General features: G+C 36.5%; 1 protein-coding gene across 5 annotated transcripts in view; it reads left to right on the forward strand.

Moving 5' to 3' along the window:
- Nucleotides 1–20,650, forward strand: part of LOC126762200 (protein still life, isoforms C/SIF type 2) — a 361,392-nt gene that overhangs the window by 145,587 nt on the left and 195,155 nt on the right. For all 5 annotated transcript variants that reach the window (XM_050478764.1, XM_050478760.1, XM_050478761.1 and 2 more), the window contains exons 6-7: nt 6,177–6,359; nt 16,787–16,987. In XM_050478764.1, the coding sequence (XP_050334721.1) occupies nt 6,177–6,359; nt 16,787–16,987 (384 nt within the window). The remainder of the gene's footprint in view (nt 1–6,176; nt 6,360–16,786; nt 16,988–20,650) is intronic.

A 20,650-nucleotide genomic window follows, 5' to 3' on the forward strand; every position in this document is an offset into this window, starting at 1 on the left:
GAATAAAGCATCTAAGCAGATTTCTTATAAGTTCAAAACGCTTTGCCGATAACTGATATCCAACTACAGCAATTTTTATCTGGCTTTCAAAAGGACTATATTTACCAGTACAGGTATTGTAACCCTCCTTTTTGGTGAATTAGCCATGCAACCCTATCTAACTGTCACTATACTATTTTCGAAGTTGGTTCGAGTATCGATAATAGCCAAGTTTCACACCATCTTATACATAGTAGCTTACCCAGATTTCAAGAAAGAAACAGTTTCGTTGTTGAAAAAGATAAATACTATGGCTCAATAATACTAAATAAGGTACTGGCTAGTGCTTCTCCACTCGTCATTGTTGGCTTGACGTAGCCCCATAAGAAAAAGTCTAACGGCATCAAATTGTACGACGGAGGCGGCCAATTTACTGGGCCTTATCGCTGAAGATGATGTTTTGATGAAAACCCGGATCATTTTCAAGTTCTTGCTCAGCTCAGCTAGCTCTGTGGCCAAGCAGCTTCAGTTCTTGAGTCAATTTGATCTTGTAAGGATGTAGGCCAAGATCTTTTCGCAAAGTTTTCGCATGAGAACGACATGTGAGAGACTTATTTGGGTCTTCCTTAATTGATGTGCTAGCGGCAGTAATATTCTCCTTACGGTAGCGTTTTGTACAGTGCCTGAGGATTCAATTTTTCCCACTAGACGATGAGTTGTTGATCTGACAGGACGATTACGACAACCATAAATTGGGCGTAGCGCTCTTAAAGTTGAGGCCACTGACTTCGAATTTCGGTGGTAAATTAGAATAATTTCGACTCTTTGGGGGTAGTGTTCCTATTATAAACCCATTATGTCGGACCACTAGCGGCCGCACTTAGGTGAGTTCGAGCTAAACACCGCTCAACAGGTTCTAGGATGTAGATAAGTTTGATCGGTTTTCACATCTCAAATGACTGAAGTCTCCAAAAACTTCATCATCTCACCCAATATTGATGGTGCTGCCAGACCGAAGTTGTTACTCTAACACACATCGCTTCATACAGACTTCGAAAGTGCTGGGCGGTCGTGTGCAGAAATGTGTCTTTCGTATGTTGCAACCGTCTGTTCCTTTTCAACTCGTTCATCCCTGCATATATACCGTTAAGCTATAAGCCAGGTTAAGCTTTGTACTTTTGATATATTTTCCGAATATAAAAAATTAAACCAACTTAACAAAATTCATAATTGTTATTGTCATTTTCTGAATTTTCCTCGAGTGCCGAGCGAGACTGGTGGCGATGAGACGGGTGAATGTTAATATTTACCAGAAATACAATATTAATATTAAACCACAAATTGAACCTCACCGAAGTTTAATAATGTTCCGTTTTTTGTTGTTGTTGCCACTCAAAAAAGTTACGAATATTTCGCAAGTACTTAAAAAACACACAAGCACACACACTTGCGCGCGAGTGCAGGTCCCCAAAGTGCTATGCATGTGTTGCCACTGCGATGAAAGTCACGGAACTTTGTAGTTATTTTTGTGCGAAAACTTTGCCTTGTTTTTGTCATTACGCCAACGAGGCACACACGCCAAGTTGTTTTATCCACAATTTGCCTCTCACAACTTGCCTCAGCATCATATTGCTTCTATATCACACGCTCTCCCTATTTCCCTTTCCCTTATTGTACTCCTCTCTCACTCTCTCTCTCTCTGTCTTTAGTGTACCTTGTGACTCTGGTTGCATATACATATGAGTATCAAACTCATACATACTCACTCATCCACACACATGTTACCAGTGCTGCCATAGCTACCTCCGCCTGGCATTTATTTCCCTTCGGAGAAATTACCAAACGTTTAAATGCAAAACACAAAAGCTTAAATAATTCCCTTTACGATTGCGTTTGTTGTGTGACTAACTAACTACTTCGGTTTTGTTTTTCTTCTGTGCACTTTTTGTTGCTATTGTTTGCATTTTTGTTGCTTTTCACAAGTGCCACATGCTTACCAAGTAACTGCCACAACTGTCTCTTTGGCCGACAATTGCAATGCGACCTGCCACATCCGTTGCCGCCGTTACTCATTTTTTGTTTGCACTTTTTATCTACATATATTTACCGTTGTTTTGTTATTATTATTGTATTTTTTCCTATGCTTCTCTCAAGTTTGTCGCTTTTGCGGTATACTTTTTGCGGTTGCTTGTTCGCAACAACTTTACGCAAGTCCCCCGATCTACTCTAAACACTTGGCTCCCATTCCATAATTTTGTATGTGTGTGTGTGTGTTTTGCATATGTGTGGATTTTCCTTTTCTGCATTTCTTTGTTCTTTGTACTTTTTCTGTATTGCCCTCTTGAGAGCGTGTACCCATCTCGTTCCTTTCATTCTCTCCCAAACTCGTTTTCGAGAGTTGGTCATATTTGAAGGATTTCTGCTGCAAACTTTTGAACTCAGCCATCCGAAATTGCTTGAAGCAATGTCTATGAAAATCAAATTTCGCTCAGAAAATCATATTTCGCCCATTTCATAGATAAATATATGTACCATGCACTCATAAAGCACTTACATGTTATATATTTTCCTAATTTTGCGCCATTTATAGGCAAATCGACCTTCTCGGAAGCCGTTCGCAACTTGTATGTTGGCACATCTGCCGTCTTTGTAATTATAATTATGATTGATAGTTGTGGTCAAGCTCAAGCTATCCCGCCATCACTAATGCAGCAAATTCTTGGAATTGTTCTTTTTGCTAGTTTCGGACATAACCTCATAAATTTTTCAAATGAAATTTAGAAAGGGAAATAGTTTATATAGGGTTATCCATTTCAAGGTTCCCTACTACATGTATTTTAAAGAAAAAACACAGAAAATTCAAATTTAATGGGGAATGTTTATTATCATTCGAAAGAATATTATTTGTCATTTATTTTTTAAGATTATCTCTTTCAAATGTTGACCGCGGCTAAGTCTCAGATGAACCGTCCGTTGAGTTCAATTTTAATATGACTCGTTCAAGCATTTATACTGATAACTGGCTAAGGACACATGTGATGTTTGCTCCAAGACCTGAATCGTAGCGCGATTGTCCGCATAGACTTTAGACTTTACATATCCCCACAGGAAAACGTCTAACGGTGTGACATCACACGATCTTGGTGGCCAATCGACTGGCCCAAAACGTAAAATTATGTGCTCAGCGAAGTGACAGCTCGTAACATGAAAGCTTTCCACGACTCACGCGTGATCTGTGAAAAAATTTATTGGAAAAAGTACCTCTTCTTGGAGCACCCATTATTTATAGTGGTTATCATTAGAGGTGAAATATATATTTAGTTTATATTTTCGTAAAAAATCAGGGAAGTCTAGTAAAAAAATTATTTATTTATGATTTTATTAATAGTGAAGATCCATTTAGGTCAAATTAACTGATAAATGGTTGATAATTTGGAATTTAATAATCAAAGTAATTCTCATAGTAACCCGCATCCCTATTAGAGCTGTCACAGTCGATCTTCGTAATTTTCTCTTGAAGAAAATTTTTCACCCGCAATCTCATTCACCATAAAAAGGAACAGGAACTCCAGAAGCTTTTGTCGAGCCACCAGCGATGTGTGTGGTCTAGTGTTGTCCTGATGAAACACCATTCCTCCCCTATTATCTGAAGCTAATGCTGCTTTTGGACAAATGCTTCCTCCAGTAAGTCCAATTATTGACAGTACAGACTCGAATTAAAAGTTTTGCTGTAGGTGAGCAACTTATAGCAGACGATTTCCTGCCAATCTTACCAAACACCGGCTTACCGCGATTTGAGCACAACCAATTTTGCTAGAGATTGGCAGTAGTTTCCCACTTATTTTCACCACAAATAATTCGCTTCAGTAATTGCTAAATTTTATTGCGATTTTAATGCCATAGAGAATAATCTGATTGTTGTTATGCGTAGCTTTAATCCTGTTGGATACCCTTCTTTCAATCTGACATGTTTCCCTCACCGGGAACTGTGCAACTCTTTACATATAATTATTAGATGAATTATTATGATCTCTCAGAAATTTCAGAAAGGTTCAGTTTCCCTGATAAGCTGAATATAATAAACGGAGCTCAAGACATGGCCATAGCTGATCTAAAAAAACTAGTTTACCTTCCAGCTTATTTTCTTATTTATTTCTTATTTAAATATTATATTACGCTTATGCAAAAACAAAAACCCTTTAACTCGAAAAGGTTCGAAGAACATCAAATTTTCGAGCAGTAAGATGTTTGAGATAATGTAGCCGAACACTGAGGAAACTATATGTACATCAGTTTCCATTATTGAAAATTTTGTACAGAATAAACTTTAACCAAGATCTAATGAACCAATTCATGTGGAACCTTCTGGGGATCAGATACTGCTGAGAATCAGTCGGAGTTAATCTAATAATTTGGTTTGAGATTGCACTGTTTTTGATAAGTACAAGACAGCAGATTCTAACGCATCAGTTGATATATAGATGGCGCCATCAGGGGGCGCTAGATTCAAAAAGTCCTGTTTACTTTGGAACGTACCTTGTATCTCGGTTACACAAAAATTCGATCCACGGAACAAGCATCTTGGTTAGGTTAGGTCAACTCAGAAGGCTTATCTTCGCATCAAAGGTAAAGCAGAATCGCACTTGAACAACTAGGAATAGTAATCCGTTCTTACTCCCAAAATTCCAACATATGGATCACCAGACTCATATAGATCGACGCAGCGCTTTGAGCCTACCAGAACTAAGATAAGACGGCTTGGGCTTGGGCAATTTGCTTCCAACAAATTATTTCACCGCTTCGCATGTTAGTCTGTTGAACAGTTTCCCATCAGAACACTTACCATGGCCGGAAGATGAACCTTGCTAACAGCAAACAGGTTAGAGAATCTCTTGATTTCAACTTTGGGTTAGAAAAATCTTGCAGTCTCATAAGTTTTGGTTACTAACTAGTATTTACCAAGCTCACGGGCGGTGAGATCTAACGCTAGGGTGCAAAATAGCAACGGAGTACCAACCCTGTCTGATCTAATGGAATTGGGAGATTAACCTTACTAACAGCAAGCAATTTAGAGGATCTCTTGGGTTCCACTTTGGGTTAGAGGGATCTTGGAGCTTAAGGATTGACAGCTAAAGACCGACTCAGTTTAATTTAATGAATTGAGACAAGAGTGACCTCTCTAACGAGCTGTCACATTTGCAGTTTCCACCGATTCCGATATGATTCGGCAGTCAAACAAGCCATAACAAAGTATATGTACTGTTAAATATGACTACTCACTTTGACTAATCTTGAGCACACTGTTAGCAGGCATAAGGCCAGTATTGCAGCTTATTTGAAGGGAGCTGCTCAACAAAATAAGGATATGGTCGGTTTGGTTTGGTTACTGTCTCTCATTGGATGGGCATAACGACTCCAAATAAAAATAAGTATTGGGCTAGCCAATTTTACGAATCAACTTCTTTGCGGAAATAGATCATCTAAGGTCAGTTTTGTTGAAGAAGTGAGTAATGTAAGGGGCTCTTCGAGAGACTCTTAATTGTATTTATTGAACACTGTACTAAAAAGCTCAGAAGCTTCATTTCAGTACAGTTTCAACTTCGCAGAAATTCTCTGGCTATATAATCGAGAATTCAACACGATGAATAATTACAAACGACATACATTCATATGCAAAATATATTGCCTACATTAAGGCGCGTGATTAAAATCAACAAGCGCTATAAACACAGCAAAGATGCAAGAATGCACTATGTTGTACAAAACCATTATCTGAATAGACATGTGCGAAGAACAAAAAAAACAAAAAAAAAAACAAGAGAAGCAAAAACTGAATGAGAATAAGAAAAACTTGGATTGAAAAATTTCACACCTGCTGAGCATGAATGACTGCACATAAAATGCAGTTTTTGTTTTATGTTTTTTACGTGTCAGCGCCTGAAAATTGTGCAGTCAGCGTTAGCCTGCTGTAAAAACAACAAAACCAACTGACCTATTGCACTTTTCAGCGCTATCGTTGCGCATAAAATCCGAATTTTATTGCAAAAAATAACGCACACACATGCAGAGCTGAGATTTTGTCTATGTATGTATGTACATAAGTCTACCAGTTTGAACGATTTTTTCTTTGAAATTTGCAACTTTTCGATTTCAACTGATTTGTCACTATTTGCTATTCGCCATTTTCTATTCCGCAGGATCACAAGCTGAAGCACATGGCTGAGCTGCAGCAATCCGTTGTCACCGACCAGGATACGCGCCATCAAATACAAACACAAATCCTACAATGGGAAGAGAATTTGGAGCGTCTACATTGCGAACAGTTCCGCTTGCGTTGCTACATGGCGTCGCTGCAGAGCGGCGAATTGCCAAATCCAAAAGTAAGTACAAACATACACACACATATTTTATATATTTATACAAGTGAATTCTTAAAGTATGTATGTACGTTAGGCTGAGTAGCGGGTAGAAAGTGAAAGAATAAGAGGGGACGGTACTCTTTAAGATATAGACATAATTTAATGGACGTGATTTGGTTGTTTAAGAGGAGACAGAGGTTGTCTGCGCGTGCCGACACTGGCTCTTCAGAACTGACTCTTTGAAAAGTATCGTTCCCTTCACTCGCATTTAAAATTGTCTTTACTTCAGATCACTCAGGCTCCAAAGCTTTTTCAAAAATATGTGTTTTAAGTATTTTATTTTAATCTTTCATTCGTTGCCCACCTTCTTCATATATTTCCATCATTCCTTGATTTTCCGGTTCTACTGTAATACCACCAGATTTGTAGTGTGTTTTACCAATTCTTGCTGTGAACTCCTCTGAGATTGTTCTTTATGTATAATATTCAGTAAATGTATTGTGATGATCTGTAGTATGATAAGTGGGAACGTGGAATCGTAGTGATACCGATTCAAACTCTTAAAGGGTGAGGGTTATATTTGAAGGGTGTGCCAAAGTTAACGCATGATTGAAATCTTCCGTTAAGGAGTTACATGGGCTTCCTCAGGTACAAACGGCCTTTTTCAAAAAAATTTTTTTTTCATTTAAAAAAATAAATATTTTTTATTCTTTCAAACGAAAATTATTAAAAAAATGCTGAAGTTTTTGGAAACAAATAGTTTAAAATCGGCCATTGCGACGCCATTTCCGGTGACCTCTCGGGATAACTCTTTACAGGATCATCTAAAGTGAAAAAATACGTGTTTTAGTTAAATCTTTTACTTAGAACTTGGGCGAAGGGGAAAATATTGAAAATTGGATTTTGGCCAAAAATTTTATCAAAAAGTGAAAATTTTGTTTCAAATAGTTGTAATCGAAAAAAAATAAAAATTCTTCGCCCAAGTCCTTAAGAATCGTAACTCAAAGACCTATGTAAAATTTAATGAAAATTGGTCGAGTATTTCTCGAGAAATTTTGCCTACAGACTTCAAAAACACAGTTTCTAGCTAGTCTCGAGCACACAAGTTCTCAAGGCGGTATCTTCGAAACGATTACTGAAATCAACTTGAAAGCTTTGCACAATATTATAAAGATGTCGTGCAATTTAATAAGACAAAAATTCGATTTTTTGAAACCCCTAAGCCCATGTAATCCTTTAATTTTAAGACATCCTGTCTATATTTTTATACCCTGGACTGGGTATATTAAGTTTGTCACGAAGTTTGTAACACCCAGAAGGAATCGTCGGAGACTCTATAAAGTATATATATAAATGATCAGTATGTTGAGCTGAGTCGATTTAGCCATGTCCGTCTGTCTGCCTGTCCGTATATATACGAACTAGTCCCTCAGTTTTAAAAATATCGTTCTGAAATTTCGCAAAAGTCATTTGCTCTTCAAGTAGCTGCTCATTTGTCGGAACAGCCGATATCAGACCACTATAACATATAGCTGCCATACAAACTGAACGATCGGAATCAAATGCTTGTATGGAAAACTTTCACATTTGACTAGATATATTCACGAAATTTGGTATATATTATTTCCTAAAGCAACAATGTAATCTCCGAAAAAATTGTTCAGATCGGCTCACTATAGCATGTAGCTTCCATACAAACTGAACACATAGTTACTAACAGAAATGCACCTGTGAAGGGTATTTAGCTTCGGTGCAACCGAAGTTAGCGTTTTTTCTTGTTTCGACAGCAAATTTTTATTTCTTCATTTTAAAAGTAATAATTGTTTGTTTTAAACTAGAGAAGCTCCTTGCTGCGACCAAAACTAATCCTAGATATACATCTAGAGTCAACAAAGCAAAAAAATTTGTTTTATTAACAAAATTGCGGCATCAGAAAATATTTTTCCGACTTACAAGAAAAAAACCAACAGTTAATTGTTTTTTAAAAACCGAAATTAAAACCAAAAAAAAAAGTTTCTTTCATCAGACACTAGCTCTTAAACTATAAACTTTATTGAAATCTTCCTAGTGGTTTTCAAGTTAGAGTGGTCAGCAGTTAACAAAAATCAAAAACACTTTTTTAACTGGAACTGAATCCGAAGTTTTAAACAAATGTTAAATATCATATAAATTGAAAGCATTTGTCGGATTTATTTCAGAATTATGACTATCCCTAACCCCTTATGTCATGAAATGACAACATTTTTCTTATCAAAAGGTTGTTCATATCAGTTTTACGACGGCGGCTTTCAGCTTTTATTCTCTTTCAGAGGTCACTAGTAACATTTTATAAAATCTCATCCTTTGCCTTTCAATTGACTTTTGTTTCAAACTCTTTGGACTTGACCCTTTATGTATAGTGTACGTACGTCTCACTGCTCACCTACCCAAACTTGGTTGGTTTATTTCGTTTCGTTTATGTTATAAAACTCCTGGTAGTTCTTTATTCATTTAGGATAGCTAAATTTATTTCAGTGACAGATTAACAAATACTGCACTAGATTTGCCTCTTCACCGATTCAAGAAAACTCTGAATCGTTATTAAGAAATATATCAACAAAATATGAAAATATGAAGAAACAAAAGCTATGATCTCCGATAAAAAGTCCCCACAGCAGAGTAGAGCTGCCACAAATCGAATCATTTGCTTCTGTATTTTCAATTGAAAGAGTTTGGTCTTTTCGATCCTTCGCCTTTGTTATTCAGGGGTGTTGTGGAATCCAAGACAGAATTGCTTAGCTGTCAGAATTGCAAACCAATTCTGATTTTCATTGAACAAAGAAATCATATGTGTCACAGAATCGATCAAGCGCAAAAATTGATTGAAAGGAGGTCAAAGACTCTGTACAAACTGCTTTTCACACAATCTTCTGCAAAAGCTTCGAACACACTCAAAAACCAATATTCGAATCAGCTGTGTACTAATGTGACGAAAAAAAAACATGCAAATGAATACATTTGGACTTCTAGCAATCCTATTAAAGTTTTAATGAGTTCTAAAAAAAAATTAAAGAAAGAGTTTAAGAGATAATCATATTTATCGAATGAATAAGGACTGAATATTTGGGTGTTAAATTACCACACACAATATTAATATTTTGTAGAAAAAATCTAATATCTTTAAATATAAAGCAAAAAAAAAAAAATAACAAAAGCAGAGGTCGGTCCCTAAAAGACATAAGCGCTACCACATATTTTTTATACAAAAACTCAATAATTAAGACATTTCTGGGGTGTTTTATACTTATGTTTCCCCTATAAAAATAAAAAGATAAATTAATGTTAAATAACCGCCAAAATAATAAAATGACTTGATATAAAATCTTTAGCAAATTAAAATGCATACACCTGTTCAAATCTCCGTGAGAATAAATGTGAGACTATCTTCTGTTTCAGAATGTATTCTGTTTCTGATAGCAAAACCGATAAAATTAGGGGGCCCAGGATGTTTTGAGTTGACACCCAAATCTGATACAAATTCTGTTTCGAATATCAAACCAATGATATCTCAACATACGTTTTTTCGTGATCTCGCACTTATACAAATAAAATTGGAACGTTTTTTGATCGGTTTCAATTCTGATTCCGACAACTATCAGATTCCACAACACCCCTGATTGCCATTGGTATTAAGAGCTATCGAGGCTCTATCTCGAACATCTCAAACAGCGCCTAATAAAATAAGTTTATTGACTACACTTCGAATAAAACCGACACATTAATAATCCTTCTTCATTCCTTTTCGTTCGCTGATTCTGCGCTGAGTTTGTTTTCAGACTTGGTATTAATAGCTATGCTCGAGCATCTAAGCCTAAAAAAAACTTCGATGCTCGAATAACTGATATTATGTCGCCTTGTTGCTCTTTCATCACTAAGCTGATAATTGTTGCCTTTCATCAAAATTCTCAAAAAAAAAATAAATCTAAATAAATAAGACCGTATGGCACTAGGGATATATAGGTCAATTATACCGTTATTATCAGCAAAACCCAACATCTCATAAAATATTATATCCAGGTGCTAGAGTTCCTTTGCACCACTCAGCAAGTCTCCCTGTCTGAAACCTTATTTAGTTTAGTTTTAGTATAAAAAAATTTTCAGATTTACTATACATATATTCAACTTCAAATGCTCTAAATAAACTGAAGTCCAGAGGGAGCCTTGATAACTGGAGGCATATTTTCGAAAAACAGTCATTCGCCTCAACTCGCTTTGACTAAATAAAAATTTCACAAATCTTTTTTCAAAGTACGAGTTTACATGGAATTCGGCTAGGCATCAAAGATCCCAGGTACCGCTATCATTTCGAATATATTGTTCAGATCGGACAACTCTTAAATATAGCTGCCATATAAACTGCTCGATCAAAATTAAGAAAAAAAAATCTGTTTATGTTTATTATGTTTTTTGTAGTTGTTGGCCTTTTCTTCCTTGTTTAATGGCAAACCTACTTTTTTCCTGCATCAATGTCCCACCGATGGCTATTTGAAGTCCGAAGATATTTTGTTTAAATCCCAAATACCTTCCAAAAAGCGCTCTATTGCTCATACATCCCTCCTGAAGCTTTATTTTTTCACATTCCTGCAGGTGTTGGCTAGTTTTTCTAACAAATGTGACCGTTATATGTGCCATAAAGACAACAATAAGTTTGGCCATTTAAGTTGGCAGCAGCACAATAGTAAGTTATGATTATCCATAATGATATGCCGAGAGCAAACGCGCTTACGGGAAAAGCGAAAATTTATTTTATGAAAATCACGCGCCAGCAATGGCGAGAGGCAATAAAATATGCACACACCAACAACAAAACGAGCACATAATCAGTCACATGCGAAAGTATAGATCAAAATGTGTGAGGCTGAGGTACACAGCCATAAAATATGTGCGAAAACTGTGCGAAAACAAAAAAAAACACAGAAAGAAGAACAATTTTGGTGCCAGCAATGTAGAGCTGTGAGCCGGCTGTGATCTCAAGTAAAAAAATATGGCAGCAAGGACTTACATAGAGCTTAGTAGCGCGTAATATATCAGCAAACATCAGCCAGCAGCTGCAATCTTTCATTCAAGCATTCAACCCGCCATTCAAGCCAACTAATGCAGCTGCCGTGACTTGTTGGCTTTGTTGTTGTTGTTGTTGTCGTTGTGCGCTGCCATTGCTGCTGTTTTGAAAAACAGAATATTCTCGCACATTCATAATGCGGGCGCTCAGAGAGAAGGTGGATGGATGGGGGGCGTTGCAGAGTGGAGAAGTGCTGGGGACTAAAGTAAGACAGACAGATAAACAGTTAGTCAAGAGTCAGAAGTCTATGCGCTCAACTTTGCACTCAACTCCACTCAGCTATTCATAGGAAATGTAAAGGCATTTGTGGCTGGTGTGGCAACGATTGCCTTTTTAGATTGCACGCTTGCTAACTGCCTGCGTGTGTGTGTGTGTACGTGTGAGGATAACAAGCAGGATAAACGGCGCAATAATAAAACAACTCAGACACCCATACACACATACACATATATGTATGTATATGTGGTGACGGCATTATAACAGCAACAATATGCAGCTAAATGACAGTCATGAAGGCGGCATGATTTATTATTAACAGTCAAACAAACAAACAGGCACACACACACACATGCACCAACACATGTACAAATCAACACACACTCATATATCAAGCTATATGCACAAACTCACATATCATCGCCGTACGTTGCATACAATTAGGCGCACAGACAGACGACAGACAGCAGACAGCGCCACTACAGCCATGTGGAGTTGCAAAGCGCGTGCGGGCAGGGCGGCACATGCAGTGTGTCCCCCTCATAAGCTGCGAGAAAGCCGCTTACTTCAGCTGCAGCTGCCTGTCACCCCCCATTCACCTGCTGCCGCTGCAGCTGTTGTGGCATGAAGTGCCTTTCCCGCGGGATATTTGCCTTACACTTCGTTTTTAAGTTGCCATGAAAGGATGCACACACATCACACATATATGTATATATATATATATATATTTATGCACACGTGTTATGAATTCATATTTAAATACATCTCTTGGCATCTCTTTGCACTTATCTGTGTAGGTGCATGTGTAAGCTTATGTAAATAAGTCGCTGTCTGCAAAGTCGGCGACAGCTCTCGAGCCGACAAGCGCCGCTTGCAACGCTTGCTTTGTGCACGCTGCTGCATTCTTTGGTGCGACGCGTTAAATGCATATGCAGAAATGTATTTAATTTGTTTTTTTTTATTATTTTTTATTAATTAGATTGTGTTATCATTCCATCAGCATTCTTCTGCTGCTATGTGCCGATCCATAATGTGTTAATAGGTTTACTTCAACTAAGCCGCGACAAGATTTGTTTACGAACGGGCGGATTGGGAGTTGAGAAATACATATACAAGGTCTGTCGCAAAAGAAACAGGACTGTTAAAAAAAAACAACAAAAAATTAATATTTTTCAAAAGTTATATTTTTTTATTCAAAGTATTTTTCTTGTACCTCGATACAGCGTTTAGCCCGGTGCCAGATCAGGTGAGTAGGGTGAGTGATTAATGGTTAATATGGAGTTTTTTGTCAAAAAATCAGTGACAAGCGTCGACCGATGACACGGCGCATTATCGTGCAACAGGCGCCAGGACCCTGCCTTACGGTATTGTGGTCGAGCACGATGAAAGCGTGACAAAAGACGCTTCGTAACACCTTCCGTAGACCCAATTTATCTATCAAATTGCGATGAATGGAGTCTTTGGTGATATTTAACTCCATTTCCATGTAACGCAAAGAAGATTTCGGCTCATTCTTAATAAATTCCTGCACTTTTTCAATATTGTTTTGGGTAATCACTAATTTTGGCCGGCCCGACTTCTGATCGTCACAGAGGTCCTCACGACCTTCTTGGAATCGCTTTAACCACTCATGCACTTTACTACGGGATAGGCACTGATCACCATAAGCTTTTTCATCATTTGAAATGTTTCAGTAAACGTTTTCCCAAGTTTAAAACAAAATTTAATATTTGCTCTGTGTTCAAAATGCATTTTACGACCAGTGACCAAAAGCTGCTGTCACTTTTTAATCGATAACATCAATTGTAGTTATCCAATTGTCTTAAAATTTTTACGAAATGTCAACAAGAGATCAAACTTTTTATTTCATATACCCACCAATAGGCGGCGCCACCAGAAACAGTTATATTTAAAAAGTTCTGTTTCGTTTGCGACAGACCTTGTATATCAGGCATTGGTTTGCATTTGCTAAGATTTTGTAAATTAATACTTTCGTAAATAACGTATTTTTCGTTATTAAATTTTTAACCTTCTGAAAATTATTTTCATTTTAATTAATTTTTGGAAACTTGAAATTTTTGCATTTGACCTAAAGCGAAGGGTGATCTGAAAAAAAATTGTTGAATGCAGTGGCGAAGCGATGACTGTTGTTTCGTGTTTGAATCAGTTCCAATAGTGCTAGAATGAAACGTCGGATGAAGTTTTTTTTTACACAACTGTGTTGAGTCAATCTATGAGGGATATCCTCTTTTTTATAATATTCGGAAACAACGAAACCTGGAGTGCAGATCTTCAAGCCGCTGAACCTAGCCAATTCCCAACTCTCTACGGAACTCTACAACGGAATCACCGGCTAAGTATAAATTCGTGGGAGGGTCAGGATATTTAAGCCTCCTTCATTATGTAGACCGACGGACACCTAATCCACTGAAAACTTTCAGCCTTTTCATTATGAGTGCTGAAGCTTCATCAACAGCTTTCCACTTCTCAGTCGACTGACACATGAGTGTCGTTGAATTATCGACCGTAAAACTATCACCGAGTGTGGTTTTTAGTTTTTCCCTTGTATTTGAAAAGCGTGTGTAGTAAAATAATACATCTTCACAGACTTCCATATACTCTGTATACATCGGACAGTTTGGACTAATGCCATTGTGTAATCTGTAAAGGTAGCTTCTAAAATCACATGTCCACTAAATATTTGGATTAGATGGAAATTCAGGTACCTATGTATGTCGTCTCTATATCCATGAGTGGATATTCGGTATAAATCTGTGGGCCCAGCGCCCTTTGGATGAGGAATACCACCGCTGCTGCCACATTCTAGTGCTCTTATACCTCTGCTCTGTCTTTGCCGATACTGTTTTATGCGCTGATCGCTTGAATTCATCTCCCTGGATGTCAATGGGCGGCATACTGGCTAAAACTTCAGCAGCGTCGGTTGATATAGTCCGGAAAGCACTTATTACTCGAATTGCAGAAAGCCTATTATTTATTCAGCAAACGCTTTTATATTCATTGCCTGTATCCGTACTAGTGCTGCATAGAATATTACGGAATTTATTGCTTTTGCTTTTGAAAATCGCCGGCTGAAACGCACGCTGCTCGATAGGGCAAATTATATTTGATTTGCTTTGTCGGAAGTATACACCAGGCTGCGGCTATGAAGCAATCTCGCACTCCCTTATGGTGGGCTTTAATCGTTCTTCCATCTTTCTGGTGCTTCTAAGTAAAACTTCTCTTTTGTGGTTCGCCAATTCCAGACTCACAGGCCTTCTTAGGTCGACTAATTGTATAGCCTCTGAGATTTTCCGCATACGCTATTAGTTTCAAATATATTGGTTGCTGTCTTCTTGGCACTCCGTTATCCATAATAGTGGGCCTAATACTGAGCCTTGGGGCACTCCACTCAAGATGGAGTAGTTTTTCGTGCCTTCGTCCGCATTAAAAATCAGCCTTCTGTTTTTTAAATAGCTCGTTATAACGTTTTTGAGGTATTCAAGACGCGTATTTCTTCCAGGGCTTTGGTTATGTGTGCCCATGTTGCATTGCCGAACGCATTCTTGACATCCAGGGAAATAAGCGGGCAGGTGACTTTTTGTGTCACCTTTCCATCTTTTGTCACTTACTGCACATTTTGCAATATCGACGACTTCTAATAGTACATCAATGGTGGATCTCATTTTTATAAAGCCGTATTGTCTCTCTAATAATCAGTCAGCTTTCTGGATTGCTAACTCCAAGCGATTTCGTATTATATTATTGTACACTTTACCCATTATGTCGAGCATACACAGAAGTCGGTATGATGAAGTTTCTTCTGGTGGTTTCTTTGGTTTTGAGAGAAAAACCAAGCACTGTGCTTTCCACGAGTTGAGGAACACCTCTTCCGTTGTAGATTTTGTGACCATAGCTTTCTCCAATACTTTGTTTTGTATGCCATCTAATCCAGGCAGTTCGATATTTTTGATTTTTTTTTTTTGCTATGGCCAATAGCGCTTCTTCCATGACTAGATTGCATGTCTTAATAGAAATTTTTGATTGAATTTTTCTTAAAAGTAAATTTTAATAATATTTTTATATATCAACTTTTCCGTTTAAACTTACTTATCTGCGAAATCTTAAACCACCAATGAACAGATTTCTAAACAGCAAATTTATCGCTAGCGTCCCAAACTGAAGATAAGCATGCATATTCGTACCTAAGTAATCTAATTGTTTTGCTCCTCTTTTTCTCTGAAACATGAAAAATTTTCTCAAAGATCTAATTTCTTTTTAAGGAAGTAGAGGATTAAGGATATTGAGTGTATGAAGCCATTGTTGCCAATTTCTCCGCACATTATTTGATATATTTGTCTAAGGAAGAGGTTGAAAGTTCTAAATTGAAACACACTACTAAAAATGTTCATTGGGTCACTGTACGAATTTGAAAGTTTGTCAAGAGAAGACCCTTGGAAACACAGGACCATGGTTGACTGGAAATTTAGTTAAATATTAACTTTGAAGAAGAGCTACTCATGGATATATTATGCTGCCAATAGTTGAATTTTAAGCTTTCAAGTTATTAGTGGTGGCATTTGCCTGAAATGTCTTAAAAAAAAATTTGTAACTGACAGAAGAAATAGTTTATTAATGGTATTACATAACAAGGTACTCCGATGATATGATGTCAAAACCAATACTAAACCATTATTGATGAAATTATTTATATACTTTCTTCATCTATATTTACTCTATTTTACTTAAAATTTCTGCTTAATTCCAACTAAAATTCGATCACATTGCTAATGATTTCAAAGGCCTTATTTTAAAGTCTCCCAACCTATCCATAACATCATGAGTTCTTAACAGAAAGTTCTTTAACCTAACCAAAAATTTTGCAGAATAAAGGCTTTAGGAAAACACTGATATTTAGAGACTGAAATAAATGTCCCAACTTTAGGTGCATCTATTGAAGTAATCATAGGAACATGTAACCATTTCAGCAGAAACTTCCAAGCGCGAAAGCGCTAACTCATGAAAATAAAATTATTATTCCAAGCAAATATTAATATTAATGCAACACAAGTGCCAGCATTTTCATATTTTTCTTTTCTGAATATTAATTACGAAAATCGAATTTTTCTCTTTTCAGTCCTTGCTCACACACGTCTCACGGCCAACTAAGAACACTTTGAATAAATTGGGCGTCTTCACTGTATCCTCATTTCATGCATTCATATGTGCTCGTTCGCCATCTTTGCTGAATAATTTATTGGCCGGACGTGGTGCCACCAAACGTCGACCACCGATGCTCTCGCGCTCGAATAGCGGTTCCAGTCGACGTTCAATGCAGGTGAGTGCAAATAATTTTATTAAAAATATATTGTTGAACGATTAAGTAAGTGTGATGTTATGCCTTTTATAATGATAAATAGTCGCAAAGATAATTTGATCAGAATTTTAATGAACACGGTCCTTAGAAGTATACTATAATACCTTCGATCCCACCACAAACGAGTAACAAGGCGATGCTATTCAATTGTTTTTTAGGAATTATTTAGTTAAAATATATAACTTTTATTGTGACATGTTCTCCAGCTTTAATATTCTGAAAACTATAATTCTCAAATCCCGGTAAAATAGTACTCTTTAAGAGAAGTGAGAAGGCTACGAATCTATATTGTAGTTGTAGCAATTAATATTTGCAGAAGTACATGTGCAAGTCTGAACTGAATTGGATTAATTAAGGGGTTACATGGGTTTCCTCGGATTAAAAAAGGCCTTTTTCTAACAATCTTTTTCTCATATAAAAATTAAATATTTTATTCGAATTTTTTATTGTAATAAACATAAATGTTTTAAATTGTCCATTGTAACGCCATTTCCAGGGACCCCTCGGAAAAAAGTTGCGCCCGTTGGCAGGATATCTTCGTACAGGATCACCCAAAGTGAAAAAATACGTGTCTCAGTTAAAACCTTAACTTAGAACTTGAAAGAAAGAAAAAAACTGAAAATTTAATTTTTGGCAGACATTTTTACAAACAATGAAAAGTTCAGTGAACATTTTGCGACATTTGTTTTTTTTCAAATAGTTGTAATCGAAAATAATTCTTTAGTAATTGTATCTCAAAGGCCTGTATAATATTTCATAAAGATCGGTTGAGTAGTTCACGAGAAATTTTGCCAACTGACTTCAAAAACACGAAACTGTGTGTGAAAACACGTACTTAGCCCAGCAAGCATCGAGAGCAAAAGCTCTCAAGGCTGTAACTCCGAAACTATTACTCGGATCAACTTGAAAATTTAGGACAATATTATAGAGATGTCGTAGAATTTAATAAGATAATAAAAAAAAATTATTTTTTTGTAACCCGTAAACCCATGTTAACTCTTAAGCTACTCTTACTGCTTTTACATATTTACATTTCTTCCTTCCCATTCGCATTCCTAGAGATGCTCTCATTACTTACGCTATTCAGTATAGAACACGTGCTCCTGTAATTAAATTTAGTTACAATGAATGACTTGCGACCTGTCATTTGCTAAATAAAAAGCGCTTAATTGAGATTAGTAGTAGCATTTGTACATATATTTATATATATCTGTATTATATAGATAAATATGTGCTTTATGCGAACAAAAGGAAAATTTTTTGCACAATCGTGTGCCTACTAAGCTTATTTAAATCTTATGTAGTATTTAGTATGCTTACTTAAAGCTTGTGCCAAGCATAGTACAGAGAAAAGATGCCAGCAATCCGCTTAGTGATTTACTGCTTAACTTTTTGCTTTTGTATTAAGTACATACATACATACATACGCCTTACTATAATTATTGTATTTATTTATGCCAACTGCCATTCAAATTAGTCAGTTTAATCACGTGCTGCTAAATGCCAAAATAGTTATCCTGCGCATACAAATAGTCTTACTTCACATTGTACGCCGGGGCGTATACGCAACCTCAATTTCGATTCGGGCATACAACAAAAAACGTGAGTTCTGTGTTTAAATAAATGCTCATCACTATTCATGCAACATTTAGGCTTACTATTCCACATTTTTAGTTCCAAAACCCAAATAAATAGATTTCTATAGAGCTCTTCATTGAATTTTCGTTACCAAAACAAAAGCTCGCACAACTAACTGCACAATTAGACCAACATAAGGGTTGATATCTGTGTGCATTAGTCTGCCATTTTGCCATTTTGGGTTAACAATTTCGCGTTGCACGTAGGCAATTTGCATATTTCAGTTTATAAGTGTCACTCTTTATCTGTAACAAGGCAAATTTATGCAGCGCCAAATAAAACAGCTGCCATGCCATGTAAGCGTGTATTAACATGTATATGTGTGTGTTTGTAAACTAACACAATTTGGAGTGCATTTGCTGGCGTTGCGAGTGTGTTCAGCCGATTTAATTAGCGGAACACAAAATCATAAACTTTCGCATATTAGTGTTAACGGTATAAATTCCGTTCTATGGTATACGCTGAAAATTTAATAAAATGCTCAAATATATACTTACGTATATGTATGTAAATGTGTGTGTTCGCGTAATTGTAGGGTGTATGCGTTAGCCAATATTAGCTGCGTCGCTAATTAAGTTGATGTGTTATTTGCTTTTATGGCAAGCTTTGCTTTAGTATTTGTATGTGTATGTGCTTGTGTGTATATACATATTTATATACATATATAGTATATGTATTTAATTCCGATACAAAATTAGGTATTTCATTGTATTTTAACACTGCTCCACTAGCTTAAATTAATCGTTTCCGAACTACTATTGTAAATAAATAATGAGTAATTATTATTGAGCTTTTTTCAATTGCAACAGCATTAACAAATTAAATTAGACAAAGTAATTGAGCATAATAATATAGTAATAGCAACACATATATAAGAGTATTTAAATCAATTAAATTTCACAAAATTTTGTTAAAAAACGTAATAAAGTTATGGTTTTACATTTCATTCAAATTGCTACTTAATAGCGGTTAGTCGAGAAAGTGTTTCCGTATTTCTAATCAAAATTCAACTTAATTTTTTTTATACTTACAACTAGCTGACCTCGAAGCCGTTGTCCTGCGTGAAATTATGTATTTTGAAATGAAAAGAAAGTTGAATTTATATTTTGTTGAAAATCATTTATTTGCGATTTTTCTAAATTTTTTTCAATGTGGCGCAGCTTGATAAAAAACAATTTTTGGTTTCTGTGCTGTTGCGTAAATGTACATAGAAGATGATTTTCCAACTCGTGCCAACGCCACGTATATCTGGCCGTGTGAAAAACATAGCATTTCCAGATTTATGCCACGCTCTTCTAGCGACTATCCGTGTGCCCTGTTGATTGTCATCGCAAATGCAATTTTCCCTGGAAACTGAATACCTTTGAACTGAAATGGTTGCCTTTTTGCATTCGATAACTGCGTCACAATCAGTCAGGTTTCATTACACAGTTTCGGCGCATGAAGATTGTGAAACATAATAATGACAATAAAAATGATGCGGCAGCATACCAAGCCTCTCCAAAGAATTTAGAAATTCCACTGGATAATTCACGGCGTCGTCTTCATTGTCAAGATGATCGATCGATTTGTATGAGCGCAAGCCTCCCGGAATTTAACTTTGATTCTTCCTGTTTAAGTCATTAACATCGGTATTTTAAACAGCTAAAATTGCTCGCGCACTCAAGTAATCGCAGTTACGATAATTTGGCCAATGTTCGGATAAACATTTATGATGAGTTCATCTTTCGTTGAAGTGAATTGACAAAAGGCAGGGGAAATTGATATCAAACCACTAGAAGTATCAACCAAAATTCGCCCATTTCCAATGCTTAGCGAATACAATGTAAGATGTCTTCGGGAAAATTAATTTGAGGGCTGATATGTCGAAATGATCTTTGCGAAAAGTATGAGACCTTCAGTGGCGTGCGAAGTAGCTATCACATTATCCATCGTTTATTTCCAGTGATTATCATGCTCCAGCAATTTCCTCTCAATTGCATGGTA

Source organism: Bactrocera neohumeralis, chromosome 6 (genome assembly GCF_024586455.1).
Source record: "Bactrocera neohumeralis isolate Rockhampton chromosome 6, APGP_CSIRO_Bneo_wtdbg2-racon-allhic-juicebox.fasta_v2, whole genome shotgun sequence".
Classification (NCBI taxonomy): domain Eukaryota; kingdom Metazoa; phylum Arthropoda; class Insecta; order Diptera; family Tephritidae; genus Bactrocera; species Bactrocera neohumeralis.